Genomic DNA, 18902 nt, shown 5'->3' on the forward strand with positions numbered 1-18902 from the left:
TCCGTCCGTCCGTCCGTCCGTCCGTCCGTCCCACCTAAAAGCACTTTTAACTAAGAACAGCTTTCTGGTTCAAAGTAATTATGGAATATGTTCCTAAGGGAGTGAAGAATATTCCACTGTATTATTTGGAGAGTGTTTTACAGACAGAGATCCCTTCAAATGAATATAGATGTTGTTCTCCTAAATCCATTGCATAATCCAGACAAGTCTAATCATTGTAATTAAAGCAAAAGAAAGGATGCTGGAGAGTATGCTATATATTTTCTCTTTAAAGGTAGCTACTGATTAATTTGATAGACTGAATTCAGGATATGGAAAGAGGGAGGAAATCCATATTGAATCTTGCAAGGACCACACCTTTCCTTACGGATCCTTTGCATTTATGAGAGTGCTTCTGCAAAGAATTATTACCTGTGCAGCAAGAGTTAAAAAATCTTAGAAAGAACTTTTTTTTTCTGCATTTGAATTTAAAAGTGCTGAAACAGTGAATACTGTCAGATAAGTAAAAATCGTTTGTGCTTTGTTGTTTTTCTTTTTGTGTCTCCTTAATGCTTTATTGTGGTCTTAAGTCCCTTTTAGCATTTGCATAAAGTTCACGATAGATCCCTCTTTAATGACGTGCCGATCATTAGATACCTGTGTGTCAATAACATGCTCTGATGCTATGTTCCATTGACAGTCACACCGTGCCCCTCCATCTGCTTTTGTTTTGACCCTATCTTTGAACTTTATCTTGGTTGCTGGCCAGTAGTTTTCCCTTTAATTACAAGAAGGAAACTGTCAATAAAATCTGTTAAATGGGATGCAATGAGTGGCTTGAATGGGCGGACGGCTATTTGTTCAAATTCTGCAGCATTCAAGGTATTGACAGTTTGTTTTCTGGGGCCATATGTGACGATCAATCTCAGGCTGGGCTCAGCCGCGCTGAAAAATGAAAAACCAGATTGCTTTTGCTTACTTGTGGATGACGACTTGTGATTTGGCGCGGTCCTAGTGAGATGAGACCTTCTGCCCAAATTGCCCCCCTGAGAGCCAGGACGCGTGACTGTTTTTAGAAATAATTTTTTAATTGATTTTGTAATTAACAGTTCATCTACAATATTGATGCATGAATCCTCAGATTGATAGGAGGGAAATTGTTTTCAACAATGAAGTTGTACTTTCCTATTTATCTTTGTAATGTGATTTAGCACTCTGCATTTTTAATTGGAAATATAATTCAAAAACATGCAAAGCCAAAATGCTTATTAGTTTCTTTGTAAAATATTCTCCACCCCACTAACTCTGTCCTTAATTTTAGAATATTATCTTATTCCAGATTAAACAAAATGCTGAAATGTCTCTCAAAGATAAAAATTATTCTTAATTGAAGATTTATTTATCATTTTTGACCATTGTAAATAGACACTGGAGGATGCTTTGCAGCTCCAGGAAGGTTATTTCTCAAAATTGGTCATGCTTAATGATCAGAGCAAGAAAGTTATCTGCAATTAGGAGCCTAAATGGAGAAGGGCTTTTGTACTTATTTAAATTGTGTAATTCAAAGACTGAATTAGAAATATTTCTGCAGTTGACTTGACAAAAAGGATGAGGGCCAGCATAGGCAGATATGATGTTAAATACCATTCCTACCTTCTCCCTCACCCTAAAAAAAAAAGAAGGAAAAAAAAAAAAAAAGATATGCAGTGTTTAAGTAATAATAAAAAATAACTGCTGCCAAAAAAAAGTTTAGTCATACACTGTGCATAGAGTGTATCAAAATCATCTGTAGCTTCATTAACTTTGCTGGAAATTACAACCAGGATAATGTCAGAGATAAATACAGTTCAGCATACTAAAATTCAGGGCACATTGAAGTGAAAACATTTCCTTCCCTCATCTTGAAAGAAATAAAAATTGCTGTCTTAAAATGAAGCTGTTGCAAGGAGGAATTAAAAAGTTGCCCAGACATTCCACTTCCCTTTCAACAGTGTTTCAGATGCTGACTTTCAGCATTTCAGCTTCAGGTTGTGCATACACAAGATAACCTAACTTCTACCAGCTGTAGCTACACTAACCTGTAGATATAAAATAGCACCTGCAGGATTACAGCCCATCAGTGGATATCAGGCCCTTAATCTTTCAGTTTACAAATGCTGCTAAAATGAAAATAAAATTTAAGTTGGATTAATTCTTTTTTGTCTTTTTTTAAATAGACAAAAGCAGAATAGCTTATTTTCATGTAACTAGGAACTTGGTTAATGAAAATATATTAAAAAAAGCCATTAGAAAATCAACCAGTAGCAATTCACATTTTAATATATTTTTATTGCTACTTCTGCTTTCTTCCAGTGTTTATTTTTCCAGTTTAAAATATATTAGCCTTTTTATAGCTGTGGAGAGTATAATAAGAAATCTTGTGTGTTTCAGACACTTTTGCCATATCCACACTGTCTGGAAAGATTCCCAGGTTGACTCTACTGTAAGCAGTAGACAAAGATGGTTTTATAGCTCCGTATCTGTGTTAGTGATTTATGATACAGTGTCACAGTACTTTCCCTGCTGGTGTTTGGAAGCAGGAAAAAGAAATTGTAGATTGTCTTCATATCGATTGTATTTTGTTTGAATAAATACCACAAGCTTTGTTTTGGCCAACAAATCTCAGTAGCGAGAGCATTAAAGCACACACTTTCCTTTAGGTCTACAGAGCCCATTTGTGCAGTGCTGGATCTGAGATAATCCTGCCATTTGGTCCCTAAAAGGTGGGGAGGAGTAGCAGTTTTTCAGGGACATTCTCTGACAGCCATTATCAAATGTTCCCCATGCAGGGCTGGCAATGCCACACCAGCTTCCATAAATTTCCAGAAATGCAAGATGTGGCTATGTTGTAGATTGTCACTGATTTCAAACTGAGTGCATATAGCCTCTGGGAAGTTTAAATACACATGTAAGAGCACAATACTGAAACGTATAGACACTTCAGTCGTGCGTACCTTAAGTCTGTGCAGGCATGATTTCAATGGTTACATTTAATATGCAAATACGGAATTTATCAGGTTAGATTTAAGCATCTGCATTGATTTGATAGTAATTAACACAGCCTTTATACTTCAGAGAAGTCACTCTTTCCTTGGCATTGCCCTTGTCATGCTGGTGTCATGAGTTCCTCCCTTCTTTCCCTGCCTTCTGTACACAAAAGCCAGGAGGTACCTGGAAGCTGCGGGACACGGCTGCCCCGCGTTCCGCCTCACACCGCCCAAATGAGGCGAGCTGGCACCAATGAGCACTTTGTTTACCCACGCAGAAAATCAACTTTGAATGGTTTCCAAAACATGCATGTACCAATTACTTCCTCGTGTGTAAGGGAAGGTGAAATATTTACAAAATATGCTTGAAGTGTACACAAGTGCAGGCACGCGCACGGGAGCGCTCCGGCATGGAAAAGATGAGCTGCTCATCTCTTCCAAGCCAGGACGTGTTCCCGTGTATTGATTAGGGTAACACTAAACAGGGAGTTGCAGGTGAGAAGTTTTTTGAATTTGCCCAATCAGTAAGGACTAAATTGGGCCTCCAGACCAATTGTTGCAGAAGAGCTTAGGAATCACACCTGAGACCAGAGTCTTAAGAGAAGCTCAGTTCCCGTCTGAGACCTAATGTAAGGAACAGGAGTGTCAAAATACGTCAGCACATTTGAGTATCTGATCTCTATGTATCTGCTTAAAGGCTGCTGGCATCTTGAAAAACCTGACCCAAATGTGGATGCTGGGCACTTAAAAGTACAGCCTTATGGACTGTTGAAAATTTAATCTTAAATGCTATCACTGGCTGCGTAGCCTGTACCACAAGAAGGAGAAAAGGACTTCTGCTCACCCTCATATTTCTGGTCGTTGATATTAACTCTTCTAAAAAAATAAATTAAAAATCACTCTTTGGGTACAGAGAGTGTGAACTGAAAAGTATCTCGTGCATTTTAGCATAATGAAGTGCAGATCAATATTGGTGCCAGTAAAGTTATACTATCATCTCATCCTGTTAAAAAATTAGTAAGTTCTTGTAAGTTTTTTAGCTTTCCATGCACAGTGTACTCGGAGCACTAGGCTATCACCATTATATGATATTATCATAATAGAAATTAATTTGTAGAGCTCAATAAATCACTTACTCCACAGGACATCATCTTTATTCCCAGTGCATGTCACGACATGGTGTATTTCATTTCTAATAATGTCCACTTTTTAATTTTGTTTTATATAGTCATCTTGTTAATGTTTGAATTAATGATTATGACATATTTATCTTGACTGGGCACATATAGATATAGATAGATATCTAGATATAGATATACACCCACATAGCTGTTAAGGGTGTGTTACTTGTCTTTATTTTGACAAATATCAATAATAAAGTCTTAACTCTTTTATGTAGTTTTGTATAGAGAATAATACAGCACAGAAACAAATTTTTAGAAAAGGAACTCACCACAATACTCAAAGTTTCCCTGTTTCTTGAAAACAGTTTATTTGTCACATTCTGTTTTCATGTAATCAAATAGATGACACCCACAATTCTTAAAGAAAATTAGTAATTCTGTTACCTGTTACTTAATGTATGCATTAGGAAATGGCAGTTGAGTTAATCAGTGGTTAATTAATGCTTAATCACTGGTTAATATTTCTTTTTCTTTTTTTCCTGGAAACTACTCTAGGAAACTAAGTAACTTGGACCTATTCCTCACTTAGGGAATAAGCAGATAGTATTTACATGTTAGTAGCATGAGAGTCATGAAGGGCAAGAAGCAAGTCCAAATTTAGTTGTCCTCAATGTTAGTTGTGGTAATTTTTTATATCTTACAGTGAATAAAAATACTTTGAAGTCTTCATTAAACATCTTCTTTTACTTGGTGTCTCACCCCCCAGCTCTATCAATCTATCTATCAATCTATATTCAAAAAGGAAAAAATACCCTTTTTCCCAGGCTTTTATTAGCCTTATGGTGTAGGGTCTTGAACCAGTTAATAGTGTGCTTCTTGTTCTGCTTTGCAGCAAATATTCTTGTATTTATTGCCCTCACTACCTCTCCTAGTGGAAAGTAAGCCATTTTAGGAATAAAAAAAGAAATGTTGGTTTACTATGCTTTACCCTCCTTGTGCCAGTGGTTTTAATTCACTGCTAGCCCAGTTAGTACCTGAAATAAAGTCCCCATTCTGTGAAGTAATTTCTTTTCTTATACGCCTTCATTTCCTACTGTGTTTTAAAAACTGTTTTGAGGCTTCAGTTTTTATCTCTTCTGAAAAGTAAGCCAAACCAGGGGAAGACTAAGGCCTTGTTCACTAAAATCAATCACACAAGCCTTTGTTTTCAGTTTTCACTGCCTATAATTCCTATGGACAAGGAATTCTTCATTTATTTCTCTTTCATTTTCAGCATCTATTCCAGTTGAAGTGTCTGTTTCCAATAGAATACTCCAGATATCAGACCATTTTCCCCATATGTTTTTGTAAGGGAAAATATTCTTTTTGCCTCTGTGCTTGTCTCTTAGCCTAACCATGCAAATCCCAAAAAACAGTTGTGTTCAGGAAAAACAGGCAGGTCAAAATTAAGTATATTTGTTTACCCAATAGAGGGAAGACCAGAGTAAGGGTCTGGGGTAATTCCAGCTCTGGATGGAAAAAGGACAGGAATTCTTGCTGGATGAGGGTTTGATTTGCGATTGGCAATTTCCATGGGTTGCTTCTGTCTTAAGCAGTATGCTTTCCAAATGTCACTGTGTTGTGTTTCTCAAAAAATACACAGAAACACAATGTGGGCTGGCACATTGTGTCCTTCTGCAAGTCTAGCACATGTTTCAGGGACAGAGGAAGGGGTTCTGTAGTTCTGAGAACAATTCACCCCTGAGTAAACACTGCAGTGAGTTTTTTTGGGGTTTTTGGACTGGCAGTACTATCTAGATAAAAAAAAAACCCAAAACTTGTTTATTTGAAACACTAGCTGGATTAGGATTTTTTGCATCCTTACATAAAGCAAAAACCATTTTGCTTTTTGTTCTTAGTCTTGATCCCATCCAGTTTTTCCAGGATTCTACAGCTTTCTAAAGGGATTTCTCCAGACTGAGTTTGTGAACTGCTCAGCTGTATGGAATCAGAAACATCACAGCAGTTGCTGTATTTCAAGTACTTATTGGTATCTACCTCTCCAATGTGGTTTACCAGCATCTTAATGTGTGTATTCACTGCTGTGTGCTTCCTGCTGCTTGATTCACTGTCCTATTTTCTTTTTGCTGTCTGAATTTTCTGATGTGAAGAAATACTTCACTTAAGATATCTGGTTTCCTTACACTTCTGAGTGATGCTATATACAAAATATATAGATACTAGCCTTTAACTTAATCCTCAAAGTGGTATTTTGAGAGGTTTCCTTACCCTTAGTTCAGGTGCTTTCCAATTTTTAGCTAGTTGTCACCCTTTGTGATGTGTTCTAAATGATTCCTGGGTGGCTGGATGTTTATTTGGCTGCATTTGAGATGAAGCTTGAATTTTAAATGAGGTAGATTGTAATCTGAGTTTCTGTCTGGACCTTGCAGTGTTTTTCTTGAATGAGAACTCCAGTTTTCTCTTATTTCTGTGCAATGATCTGATCAATCAACTGATCAGAAGAGGTACAATTATATTTTCCCATCCTGTGATGGTAAAAGAAAGCATTTACAAGGATAGAATGAGATTCTCCAAGCAGAGCTCAATGAGTCCAAGTCCTCATTTGTTGATCTCACTCTCTCCCATGGCAGCTTTGATCAGGAACAAATTCTTCCCTGCCAGGGATTTCCCATGTTCTCAGCAGTTGTATCAACAAGTCTTGTGTTTGTCTGTCTTCAGTTTCACCAGCCTGGGATCATGTTTTTGGAGGGCATTTACCATCAAATTCTGCTGTCATTTAAATCACACTTTGAACTTACCCTGTTTCATTTCATTATTTACATAGGGGCTGGTTTTTAAGTGTGTTACATCTGCCTATAGGTTTCCTCTGGATATCACTAGTGTGGGATGTAATTGTAAACTATTCAGACCGCCTGCAAAGCCACTTAAAAAAAAAACAAAACCAACACATAAAAATAAAGTGGTTTTATTGTATAGGAAGAACCTTGAAACTCACTTATAATTTAGTTTCATATTTTCTGTAGAATTTTTCCTTTTTTTCTAGATTGTCACGTAAATTGTCTTTGTTTCCTTAAATTATAGTGGTTCTTGATGGCATTTCTGAGGATTTGGTTTATCCCAATACATGAGCCATACTTAGCAATGACTTAGCCTGCTCTGAATTCACTTCTACATCTGCCAGTCTGTAGTTACTGAAAAGATTTCTCTCTTTTGTTTTTCCTCTTCTTTTCCCCTTGGCTAGTTCAGCATTTTCAACCATTTTCCTTATTTTCAAAGGCTTACACCTGAGGGATTAAGATCTACATTCGTTTAATATCAGGAATAAAGTGGAAGTTCCAGACTGCAAGACTGAAACTTGAAGAAGGATTTTTGTAGAGATTAATATTTTCCTGAGCAATCTGCAAGCTGAATCATGGTCTAATTAAATAGCACAGATTTATTGAGTTTGCATTTAAACATTGGCAGACACTAGAATGAGTACAGCTGAAATGAGTTTGAATCTTTTCTGTAAATGGGGAGTTAAATTATCATAGTAATTTGATTACATAATTTTTAAATCTTTCAAGCTAAATCACCATTTTAAAAGAACAGTTTGAAGTCTTAATCACCACTGGAAGTGCCCCTCTCTCTGCTGTTTTTTCTTACCCCATTCCTTGTGGCCAAATCTGTTCCCCAAGGCACAGCTTCCTGAACTGCTCCATGAACCACTGTTTGAGGGCAGAGAGCTGGCTGGGCACATTCTTCCCTGCTACTAAATTAATTTCAAAGACAGCAACAAATGCATTAAATGCTTTAGTACTATTACTTCTCCATGTAAATAATTTCCCTGTTTACTAGAGGGATGGTACACAATCACCCCTGCAAGGAGAGGTTAAGAGCCCTTGTGTTTGGATGTTTACCACACAGTGGAAGAGTTTTAAAGCATGAAATGTAATAGCTGTGTCAAAGGGCAGGTTTTGATTCCTTTCTGGGGGATGTTCTCTTCCCTCCTCACTCATTTTCATTGTAAGTAATATGTAGAGCATAGATACTCCTGACATTGCAGGCCAGATTGCTCTCCAAACTACACAGACATCTTAGCCAAGTTTCAGCTCTGTGTGAAAAATACATTTAGTCTGGGCTCCATCCATCTATTTGCAAACTTATGGTCACTGTTACAAATACTGATTCTGGGGGAAAAAAAAGAAAAAACACCAGTTTTGTAAAGGATTAAAAACTAAACCCTTATAGTCACAATCTCCAGAAAGACCTGTCTCTTTATGCAGTGTGGTGTTGAAAAAAAAAGAAAAAAGTAATGAGAACAGTCAGTCTTTGACTCATCAAGGATTTGTTGCAGATAAAATACTCCTGTTTGTTCCCCAGCAAATCTGGCTGTGGCACTGTGGATCTGGGGAGAGGAGGAAAAGGTGTTTTTTCTGCACAAACAGCACATGGTTTATGGAAAAATTACTTGGAGTAGCAGATAGTGTGTTCTGTAGTACAGCAGTGAATATCCAAGGACTTGGTAAAGAGTTAGGGAGAAAAGACAACAATGTTTTTGGAGATTGCATTCCAAATTAAAGCCTGGTGGCTGGACCCTGTGCTTAAGACATCAGTCACGTCTGTATGTGTGTGTTAGCATGTCTGTATCGATTATATCTGTTTGTAGGATACAGAATTCAGGGCTTTTCCCTTATTGACACAGAATTACTGAATAGAATTACCATATTAGAAAACTATCAAAGATGTATGGATTCAGGGAATGGTCTCATATTAATTAGAACTAAATTTTGCTAGAAGTAATATTTGCCTGTCATCTTTTTCAAAATGTTGTAGCCTTCTTTATCCCTAAGAGAGAGATTTCTGTTTCTGTGCTTTCAGCACAGTGCACCTTGATGTGCAGTATCACATCCCAGCAGCTTATGTCTTAGCTGCATACTTCTTAGAGCATGTATTCACTAAGACTCAGAATTATTAAACGTGTAAAATTCCCATAGGACTCCATTATGTGTAATTAACAGATAAACTGTCATCAGAATCAATAAAACGTGCTAAATGATCCAAACTTGTGTATAATTAAGTGTCTGTTTTAGAGCAGGAGCTGCAACTTTTATTTTTTTTTCTTTTCAATTTGCACATTTGTTGTGACAATAATAGCTGGAACATTTTTGTTAACCTGTTACTTACTGGTTTGTGTTTCAGTTTACATGTTTGTAATTGAAAGGAGACAGGTATTTACTATCTGGCCTAATTATCTGAGGAAACAGTTGCATGACAGCTTTTAGGAAGTGAATCTTAGATGCATCTTAATTCTCTGAAAGTAATTCAGATATTTGAAGCACGTGCAAAATTTGATGTTTAATCATCAACAGGGTAAAACATGAGACTCTGTCAAATAGTGATCCAGAGCATCAGAGTGCTGGTTACAGGGCATGGAAACGATGATGGAAGTGGATTCTTCACCATCCAGCTCTTCAGTTGTTATTCTGTCTGGGAAGAGGAGCTTTATTCCAAACCCAAAAATTAGGATGCAAAGCAGTGTTATATTAAATTGAGTTTTCAGGCATGAACTTCAATCGTTCCCTGTCCCAGTTTCACCCTGAGCAAAGCTTGCACAGTGTGGCCTGTCCCTGGGGCTTGTGCCCCCTCACAGCAGTTGTATTTTCATGTGGTGTTTTATTGGCTCTGTAAGTCTGGTGACCATCCCAATTTTGGTAGCTGATAGGGGCTGTTTGGTGGCCTCTTTCACCTATGACTTTTTTTCCTTACTTGCTCTCATCTCACTTAGGACCACATCAGGGTTTCTTTGGCATTTATGACTACATAAAAGTCAGAGAATTAGGGCTGCTCATCCAAAGTAATCTCAGCATGGTCCAGTAACTGCGTGTTCTCAGGGACATCTTCACTTTCTGTATCTATCCAGTTGAGGGGTTTACAGTTATTTCAGTTAGATATTTTCTCTTTATTTCACACTTCCATTGCTTTAATCTTTTCGGGTCACGTAGCAGTTTAGTTTAGTTCCTGGTGTGTGTTGCGTCTGGGCCTGTCACTCAATACTTACACCACCAAGGCATCTCACCTGCAAAGGTGCAGGGCAAGGTGTTTGCTTTGAGTCTTTTATAAAAAATGCAAAACCCCAACACTAACAAGATGAACCACTGTCTGTGGGGGTGGGAGAGAAGGATTACACCTTACCTTAGCATGTTCTTGAACAGCTTCACCAAACAAAAGCTGTTCAGGAACATGCTAAGTGTTGCCTGTCTGTCGGAGTATTTGGAAAAAAATTGCTAAAACCTATCAGGAATTCCATTCAAACCAGCATTTCCCTTGTGTTGGTGCAGTGGTCTTAATCCCATAGTCAGAGTTTCTGAGCTTCCAACGCGATAGCCTTGGAACCTGACACAGAATTTTGCTGAGCTTTTCCACAGTAGGGCATCCTTGCTTTATCCTTGCTTCCCTGATAGAATGCAGCCCTCCATTCCTTCAGCCCCTTGGCACTGTCATTCCTTCAAAGCAGTAACCATACAGATGATTTGGGGAGCACCGAGGGTGACTGTTTTACTGGTTTGAGGAAGATGAGGAGAAGAATTACTTACCCAAGAGTTAATTGTACGTTTGTAGTTCCTCAGCATTTCAATACACTTTCCTAAAGGTCAGTACAGAAATTAATGGGTAATTATCTTCCCTCTTTGTGAAAGAGGATGGGCAGAACCAGTGAAAGTGTCGAGCAGCCTTAGCATTATCAAACTCGTGGAGTACCCGACTGACACCTCCTGTTGCTCCTTTGTTTTGCAGACTCAATGCACATAGAGGATGTTGAGGCAGTGCAGAAACTTCAGGACGTCTTACATGAGGCTCTGCAGGATTACGAGGCCGGGCAGCACATGGAAGATCCTCGCCGTGCAGGCAAGATGTTGATGACTCTCCCGCTTCTGAGGCAAACCTCCACCAAGGCTGTGCAGCATTTCTACAACATCAAACTGGAAGGCAAAGTCCCCATGCACAAACTTTTTTTGGAAATGCTGGAGGCCAAGGTCTGACTAAAGCATCATGGGCTTCCCCATCATGCACGTTTTAAAAAAAAATAAAAAAAAGAAAAAAAAAAGGGAAAATAAACAGGATAATAATGGCAAAGAAACTTAGTGTTTAATTAAGGAAAAAATGACTAAATGACTGCACTGATATTTAGCAGCAAGACTGTGAAGCAGCTTTCAACTTTTTCTTCTGTGTCTTTCTGATGCAGCTTTTTCTTTTTCCTTTTCCTTTTCTCCCTTTTCCTTTCTGTTCTTTCCTTTCCTTTTTTCCTTTTTCTCTTTTTTTTTTTTTTTCCTTTGCTGCTGAACTTTTTAAAAGAGGTCTCTAATTGAAGAGAGATGGAAGCCAGGCCTGCCAAAGGATGGAAATCCATAATATGGATGCCAGTGAACTTATTATGAACCATAATGTCCCCAATGACAAAGGAATCAAAGAGAGAAGCACCGTACCTAGCAGTACAGTACAACACGATGAACTGACTGAATGCAGTATTAGATTTCATAGGAGCAGTCTCTAATTAGACGACTAAAGCGACGATGCATCGGCTGCTTCTTACCATTGCATTTTCCATCTAGATCAGTTACAGCCATTTGATTCCTTAATTGTTTTTTCAAGTCTTCCAGATATTTCTTAGGTTAGCTACGATGTAACTTTTTCAGGGAATAGTTTAAGCTTTATTCATTCATGCAATACTAAAGAGAAAGAAATACTGCATTTTTGTGCTGGCTTGAACAATGATGAACAATAATGAAGGACAAATGAATCCTGAAGGAAGATTTTTTTAAATGTTTTGTTTCTTCTTACTAATGGAGATTTTTTTGTACCAGCTTTACCAGTTTTCAGCCATTTATTAATGTGGGAATTTATCTTACTAAAGCAATAGTCGAAGGGAAGGTGCATATTATCACGGATGCAATTTATGTTGTGTGCCAGTCTGGTCCAAAACATCCAGTTTCTTAACATGAGCTCCAGTTTATAACTAAATGTTCACTGACTCAAAGGATTAGATTACACCTGCAGTATATCCGAGTAGTCTACATAAATACTCCATGTCAAATACCAATCCGTAAGGGCGTTAGGAGACAGCGACTGTGCAGGGGCGCGGTCGCCCAGTGATTTCTTACTGCTTCAGTTGCAAAGGAAGGAGATACTACTGCCTGTTTGCAAAATTGTAACCTCACTCGCAGAAAAACCCTATGAAACAATAGTAGCTTAGAGGCAATGAGGCAAATGCCGCCGTTTGCAAAATTAAGAAATCAGAGAAGTAGACTTCTGACCAAATTGAAGAATTTAACACTTCTATAGTTTATTTATTGATTTAGATTTTCGTTTGTAAATGGCGATCCTTAACAAGTAGCTAAACCAGTATATGTGCTTTTCAACCAGTATTGTCACAGCATGAAAGTCAGTCAGTTTCAAGACTGTTACGAGGTGTAATCTAATGTATAAACCGATTAGATGCCCCCAGAAAACTACAGTCGCTAAATAACCAATAAACAATAACCTCCATCAAATGCTATACCAATGTACCAGTGTTAGTAGCTGCTCCCTGTACTATGTGAACATCCTTATTCTATGTACACAGATGTAATTAAAATTGTAATCCTAACAAACAAAAGAAATGTAGTTCAGCTTTTCAATGTTTCATGTTTGCTGTGCTTTTCTGAATTTTTATGTTGCATTCAAAGACTGTTGTCTTGTTCTTCTTGTGGTGTTTGGATTCTTGTGGTGTGTGCTTATAGACACAGGGTAGAATTAGAGACAATATTGGATGTACAATTCCTCAGGAGATTACAGTAGTATATTCTATTCCTTACCGGTAATAAAGTTCTTCCTAGTAATAATTAAGAGATCGAAACTCCAAACAAATACTCGTTATGAACAGATACACACTGAAATCATAATATTTTCAAAACAAGGGATAATTTCTGTAACAGTTTATTATAGAATACCAATGTATAGCTTAGAAATAAAACTTTGAATATTTCAAGATTATAGATAAGTCTAATTTTTAAATGCTGTAAATATAGCTTTTATTCAATCATCTCTCAGATGTTGTTATTAACTCGCTCTGTGTTGTTGCAAAACTTTTTTGGTGCGGACAAGTTTCCAAAACTATTGCTACGTTGTGTGCTTTAAACAAAATAACAATGGGCCGATACTCTCTCGGCCTCATGCTAGGAAAAAAAAAAACTGTGTATCTATCATTAGCTATATGGGACTATATTGTAGATTGTGTTTTCTCAGTAGAGAAGTGACTGTAGTGTGATTCTAGGTAAATCATCATTAGCAATTCATTCAGATGGTCAATAACTTGAAATTTATAGCTGTGATAGGAGTTCAGAAATTGGCACATCCCTTTTGAAAAATGTCAAAAAAAAATACAACTCCTGGGAAAAAGGTGCTGATTCTATAAGATTATTTATATATGTAAGAGTGCAAAAAAAAAAGTTTATTTTCCAGAAAGTTTCTGCAGGGTTTAAGTTGCTACTGTTCAAGTACACTATATATATATAAATATATAATATAAATATTGTTTTTGCTGTATCACATTAAAGAACTTGGGCTTCAGGGTCAAAAGCCAATCAATAGAAGTATACAAAAAACACACAAAAAATGGAGATGTGTTAAAGGCACACGGTGCAAACTTTAGTTTTCATTTTCCATAATTTTTTGGAGCTGCAAAAGAACAAGTATCTCAAGACTGTAAAACCATTACCTGAAACTTAGCTAAAAAAACTGCACGGGCTTTATAATGTTGTTCATCTTAAACCTTGCTGGAGAAGAGTTCTTTCAAGACCACTTACTTAATGTGAAGTGTTGGGAAAATTTCAAAGGGTGTATGTTTTAGCCATAACAATTTAATTTCTATTTTTGCTTCATTTTTTAATTTTTTCTTATTTAAAGCAATATGATTGTGTAACTCCCAGAAGTTACACATTTGTTTCAATCAGATCAGATTGTTGTATTTATTCCACTATTTTGCATTTAAATGATAACATAAAAAGATATAAAAAATTAAAACTGCTATTTTTCTTATAGAAGAGAAAATGGGTGTTGGTGATTGTATTTTAATTATTTAAGCGTCTCTGTTTACCTGCCTAGGAAAACATTTTATGGCAGTCTTATTGTGCAAAGATCGCAAAAGGACAAAAAAAATTAAACTGCTTATAATAATCCAGGAGTTGCATAATAGCCAGTAGTTTAAAACCGAAACAAAACAACAAATGAAAACAAACATGTCTATAGCTGTAGATGGGCTTCACATCTGTATAGCAATCAACTGTATATTTTTGTGATGTGTATCATACCGTGTGCTCCAACCAATGTCCATTTGTGTAAATGTATTTATTTTATATTGTATATATTGTTAAATGCAAAAAGGAGATATGATTCTGTAACTCCAATCAGTTCAGATGTGTAACTCAAATTATTATGCCTTTCAGGATGATGGTAGAGCAATATTAAACAAGCTTCCACTTTTGATTGCTTTTATTTTATTTTTTGTGTTGTGGGGTTGTTTTGGTTTTGTTTTCTTTTTTGGAGGAGGAAACAGAGCAATTAGCGTTGCCTTTTGTTACTTCCATTCAAAACGGAGCCAGCGTTTGCACTTCTCCCTTAAAGCACGACATGAGTGTAAATAAATGCTATATAAAGCCTTGTCAGAATGAATTCTAGTGCGGTACAAGACATTTTGCATACTCTTAAATATGTAAAATGTCTCATAGCACATTAGAATTCAGGCTGGCAGGCCTTTATATAGCACTTATTTAATCTTAAAGCATCTTCACATCAACCTGCATTACTCAAAATCATTGCCTCTCTGTCAATGTCATAAAAGAAAACTTTCCCACTATTTTAAGACCACATTAATATCATATAGAAGTAGTTTTTTGCTTTCTCCATCAACAACCAAGTCTATCATTCATTTCCTACTGCAGGAGACTCCTTTAATGTGTTCTGAGTAAAAATAAAAAATAAATTAAGGAAAAAAACCTGTATTACTTGATCCAGTGTTGCTGAATGGAAGTAAACAGCCCCCAGAGCAGTGATACAGACGGGTGTTAACGAAGATCCCCGAAAGCTGCCGGGATCCAGGCGGGTTAAGCAGTGCAGGGGCAAAGTGGCCAGAAAGGGGCTCTGGGCCCCGTCCCTCTGAGGGGCTGCAGCCCCCTCACTCAGGCTCAGCCCCTCTGTCCTGTGGACCCTTCTGGAACCATCACTGAAGTGCTAATGTGTGCTTTTCTTGCTTTTTAGCCTATCCTGATAGTGTTCTGTCGTTGTGTTCACCGACGTGTTTCTCGCCTTCGCTCCTGGCCGTCCTCTGGAGGCTCTGGCTGACGGCACGGGGGCTGCTCGGGGACAGGAGCCGTGTCAGCCGCGGCACCGGGGCAGCACCAAGGGCTCTTTGTGCTTCACAGCATCCAAGTGCCAAGACAGCGAGAGGCACCCCTGCCCTGCCCTGCTGCCATGCTGTCTGTGTTTTAGCTGTCCTGGGAAATAGGGGGATTTTTCTGAATAAAAGGAGCAGCAGGGCAATAGGAAGATGAATCTTGCGTGGACTCTGCAAAGATGATCAGAATTGGCTTCAGTGTTGGCACTGCTGTGTACACAGGCATCCATCCATCAATCCATCCACACACATGGTGTGCGCAGAGCTGGCCTTCCCCATTTCCTGGTAGTTTCCCCCCTTTTTATTAGATTCCTGATTTTTAATTATTGCAAAGTACATCTTCACAAGAAAACCTAATACTGCTCCTTAAAAGTTAAAAAGGCAGTGTTAAAAATGTATACATACAAAAGGAAAATATAAGAAGTGGGACTCCTAGACTTCCTCAACATGTATTTGACCCTAATGTTTGACTGAAGTTTTCACATGCAGTTAAAAAAATCATGCTTTCTGTACCATTTTTCATGAGAGGATCATTAAGCACCATACAGCAGAAACTGAGCATCACAGAAGATAAAACTCTCAGATGAAACTTCTTCTAGGGCTCTGTCTCTGCAGTTTTTCTGGGCTTTTTCCTTCTCCCTATGCTGTCTTTGCAGTAAAGCCAGGACGGGCACAGAAATCCTTTGAAAATGTTTCAGTAGGAATCTGGGGAATTTGGCTAGGAGCACAAACCTTTGTAAACTGTGGAAATAGCTACTTAGTCTTTAAAGAAAATAAAAAAAGAGCTTGGGATACTGGCATTCATAGCTCAGACAACACATCCTGCTGTAGCTCTCTGCTGCTGCCGTCCCAGCCTGTGGCTACCACAGCAGCACTTGGCTAAAATACAATGGCAAACCAAGAGTCCTTCTACTGGGGGTATGGCTCAGTGAAATCAGGTTTTGATTGATGTGTTATACATCCCCCTTCCTCTCCCCCTCCCCTACTCCACCTGTCTCCCAGGTAAAAGAAGCCACCCCAGTCCAAGAGTGGGGTTTTTGCCTCTGGAACTGTTTGTTTGACAGCTCCACTGCCCCTCACTGCCTCACTGGTACCTATGCCCTCAGCCAGAGCCGTCGGTGATCTGAAAGGACAACACCATTCCCTGAGCTGGCCACCTACGTGGCATGGGGTTTGTGCGGGGCTATGAATTTTCTCTGGAGCTTTGCAGTCAAGTAATGGCCTAACTTGATGTCATTTGGGCTCTTTATTTGGTTGGCAGGGATTTTCTGACCTTGTTAGTTCGCAGTGTGAGAAGGTCTGGCAAACACCAACTAGAAGTGTCCTCGTGTGGTCCCTGCAGCTGATCCTTTCTCAGTGAAAGAAACGGCAGGAAAATCATGTGCCAGTCACTGCTATTGCACAGTGCAGTTACGTGTGTTTCTTACCAGTGCCAGTGCTGAAAGACGAAATATGGATAAAAAAACAAACCACCAAAACCAAAAGGGAGGTTATGAAAGAGAACAAAAACGGAAATACTGTCCCTAGACAAGCCCTCATGTTGTACATTTTTAAGTGACCTCCTGTAGCATTGCCCAGTCATACCCTGGATGGGAAAAAACCCTAAGCCCAAAAACACCTGAGATTTTTTTGTGTCCAGGCTTCTGTAGGAGAAAATGCCTCTTTTAAAATTCTTTAACATTACCTGTCGTGGATCTTGCACCAAACTCAAGAACAGGACAGCTTCCACCTGTTTTCTACATTTTCTTCTATAGCCTTTGTTAGTTTTCCTTAACAGCTTTCTTCACTTCCACCTTTCCTTTCCTTTGCATTTCATGTCTCTTGTGTAATGTAGGTCTCTGATTTCACATGGCACTTTGCTAATTACTCTATCCTTTGTTATCCCGCCTGCCTGCCATAGCTGCCTCACAAGGCGTGTGTTTTCTCTTGCAATGAAAAGCTGATTCTGTGTGTCCATGGGTTGCCTTTAACATACAGATCACAAACTTCCTCCTTGTGGTTTCTGTTAGAGAAGGGGGAAAAAAAGCCCCAAGTAACTGTGGAAAAGAATATGGATGGATTTATTTGCTTCTGCCATTTTTATCCCAAAGTGTTTGTGCTGCCACATCCCGGCCATGCTAATTGTTAGTGTTTCGTTAAGATTAAGGGTCGCTGACTCCTGGTGTTCACATTCCCAAGCTGGCTCCTCACAATCTCCGTTAATATAAAGGAGCAAGTGGCGGTAGATTGATTACACGCAGGCTCTTATTATTAAGCAGAACAGAAAAGAAAGGAATTTCAAAATATAATCCTCCGCTCCCAGGAGTATTTGTCTTGTTCTCCATGAAGTTAAAGGTCTGAAATAATGTGCCCATCAGGAGCTCAATGTTGCATGTCCATGCCAGTTGGTCCAAGGGCTTGTTATGATGGTAATGACCTGCTGAAACGTGAGCTTTGATGGCAACAATACAATTGCTACCAGCTCACCCGCTGGGAGAAATATTTTATTATTGTCAAATGCCCTCCGCAGAGATTTGTTTTGCCTGTTCCTGTTTAAATTAAATTCAGAGCAGAACTGCATTATTATTTCTCTAGAGTATATTTGAAATAAACAACTAGTCTCCAAATTTAGGATTCCTGGTTAGTTTAAATTTTCTTATTAGCAGAAAAATTACAATAGGTGACAACATAGCTGCAGGAATATAATTATGGCAGCCATATGAGAGATTTACACACTGAGAGCATGGCCTAAAAGCACAAAAACTCCCTTCTACTTTACAAATTCCAGCCAAATTAATAATTAACTGTGCCATAAATTCTGCAGCCTTCAAGAATGATGTCAGTGCTTTTCTGTGTCACAGTAGAGGAATTTTGTCATAAGACTAAGTGGTGTTCTTTATGAAGAGCGTTACTTATATGTAGAAAGTGGCCCAGGAAAACAGCCCTTGCCACTCCATATTACGGCAGCTCAGTGAACAAGTGACAGCAGGACTTCAGAGTCATTTACCGCTGCTTTCTCAAGGCAAAACTATCTCCTTACGCCTGTGAAACAGAGCAAATTTTGTTCCACATTAAATGGCCCAGATTATCTCTTCCACAAGCTAAAGAGACAACACTAAATCCCAGCTCATGTAATTTCCTTCAAAATTGTTCTGCTCAGGCTGGGTGTTCCCAGGAGCGCCACCAGCAGAATTATCCGGCAATTCAGCTGTACTTAAATTGGCAGATGTTGGAGATTTAAGACAGTCCTGGAGCCTTAGCACAAATCCTCCACTTCTGTGCTGTCTCGTGGCCTCCCCTCCCTCTCCATGCCACAGTGGCTGCCCACTGCCAGCAGCTGATCCCAGGGACTGCCATCCCTGCCTTGTCCAGTCCGGCACCCAGAGC

The 18902-nt window shown here is 38.6% G+C and overlaps 1 protein-coding gene across 9 annotated transcripts in view; it reads left to right on the forward strand.

Moving 5' to 3' along the window:
- Positions 1-14629, forward strand: part of ESRRG (estrogen related receptor gamma) — a 389158-nt gene extending 374529 nt beyond the window's left edge. For all 9 annotated transcript variants that reach the window (XM_015621015.3, XM_033513291.1, XM_015621011.2 and 6 more), the window contains one exon: positions 10904-14629. In XM_015621015.3, the coding sequence (XP_015476501.1) occupies positions 10904-11148 (245 nt within the window). In that variant the 3' untranslated portion in view covers positions 11149-14629. The remainder of the gene's footprint in view (positions 1-10903) is intronic.
- The last annotated feature ends 4273 nt before the right edge of the window (positions 14630-18902 follow it).

This window comes from Parus major, chromosome 3 (assembly GCF_001522545.3).
Source record: "Parus major isolate Abel chromosome 3, Parus_major1.1, whole genome shotgun sequence".
NCBI lineage: Eukaryota > Metazoa > Chordata > Aves > Passeriformes > Paridae > Parus > Parus major.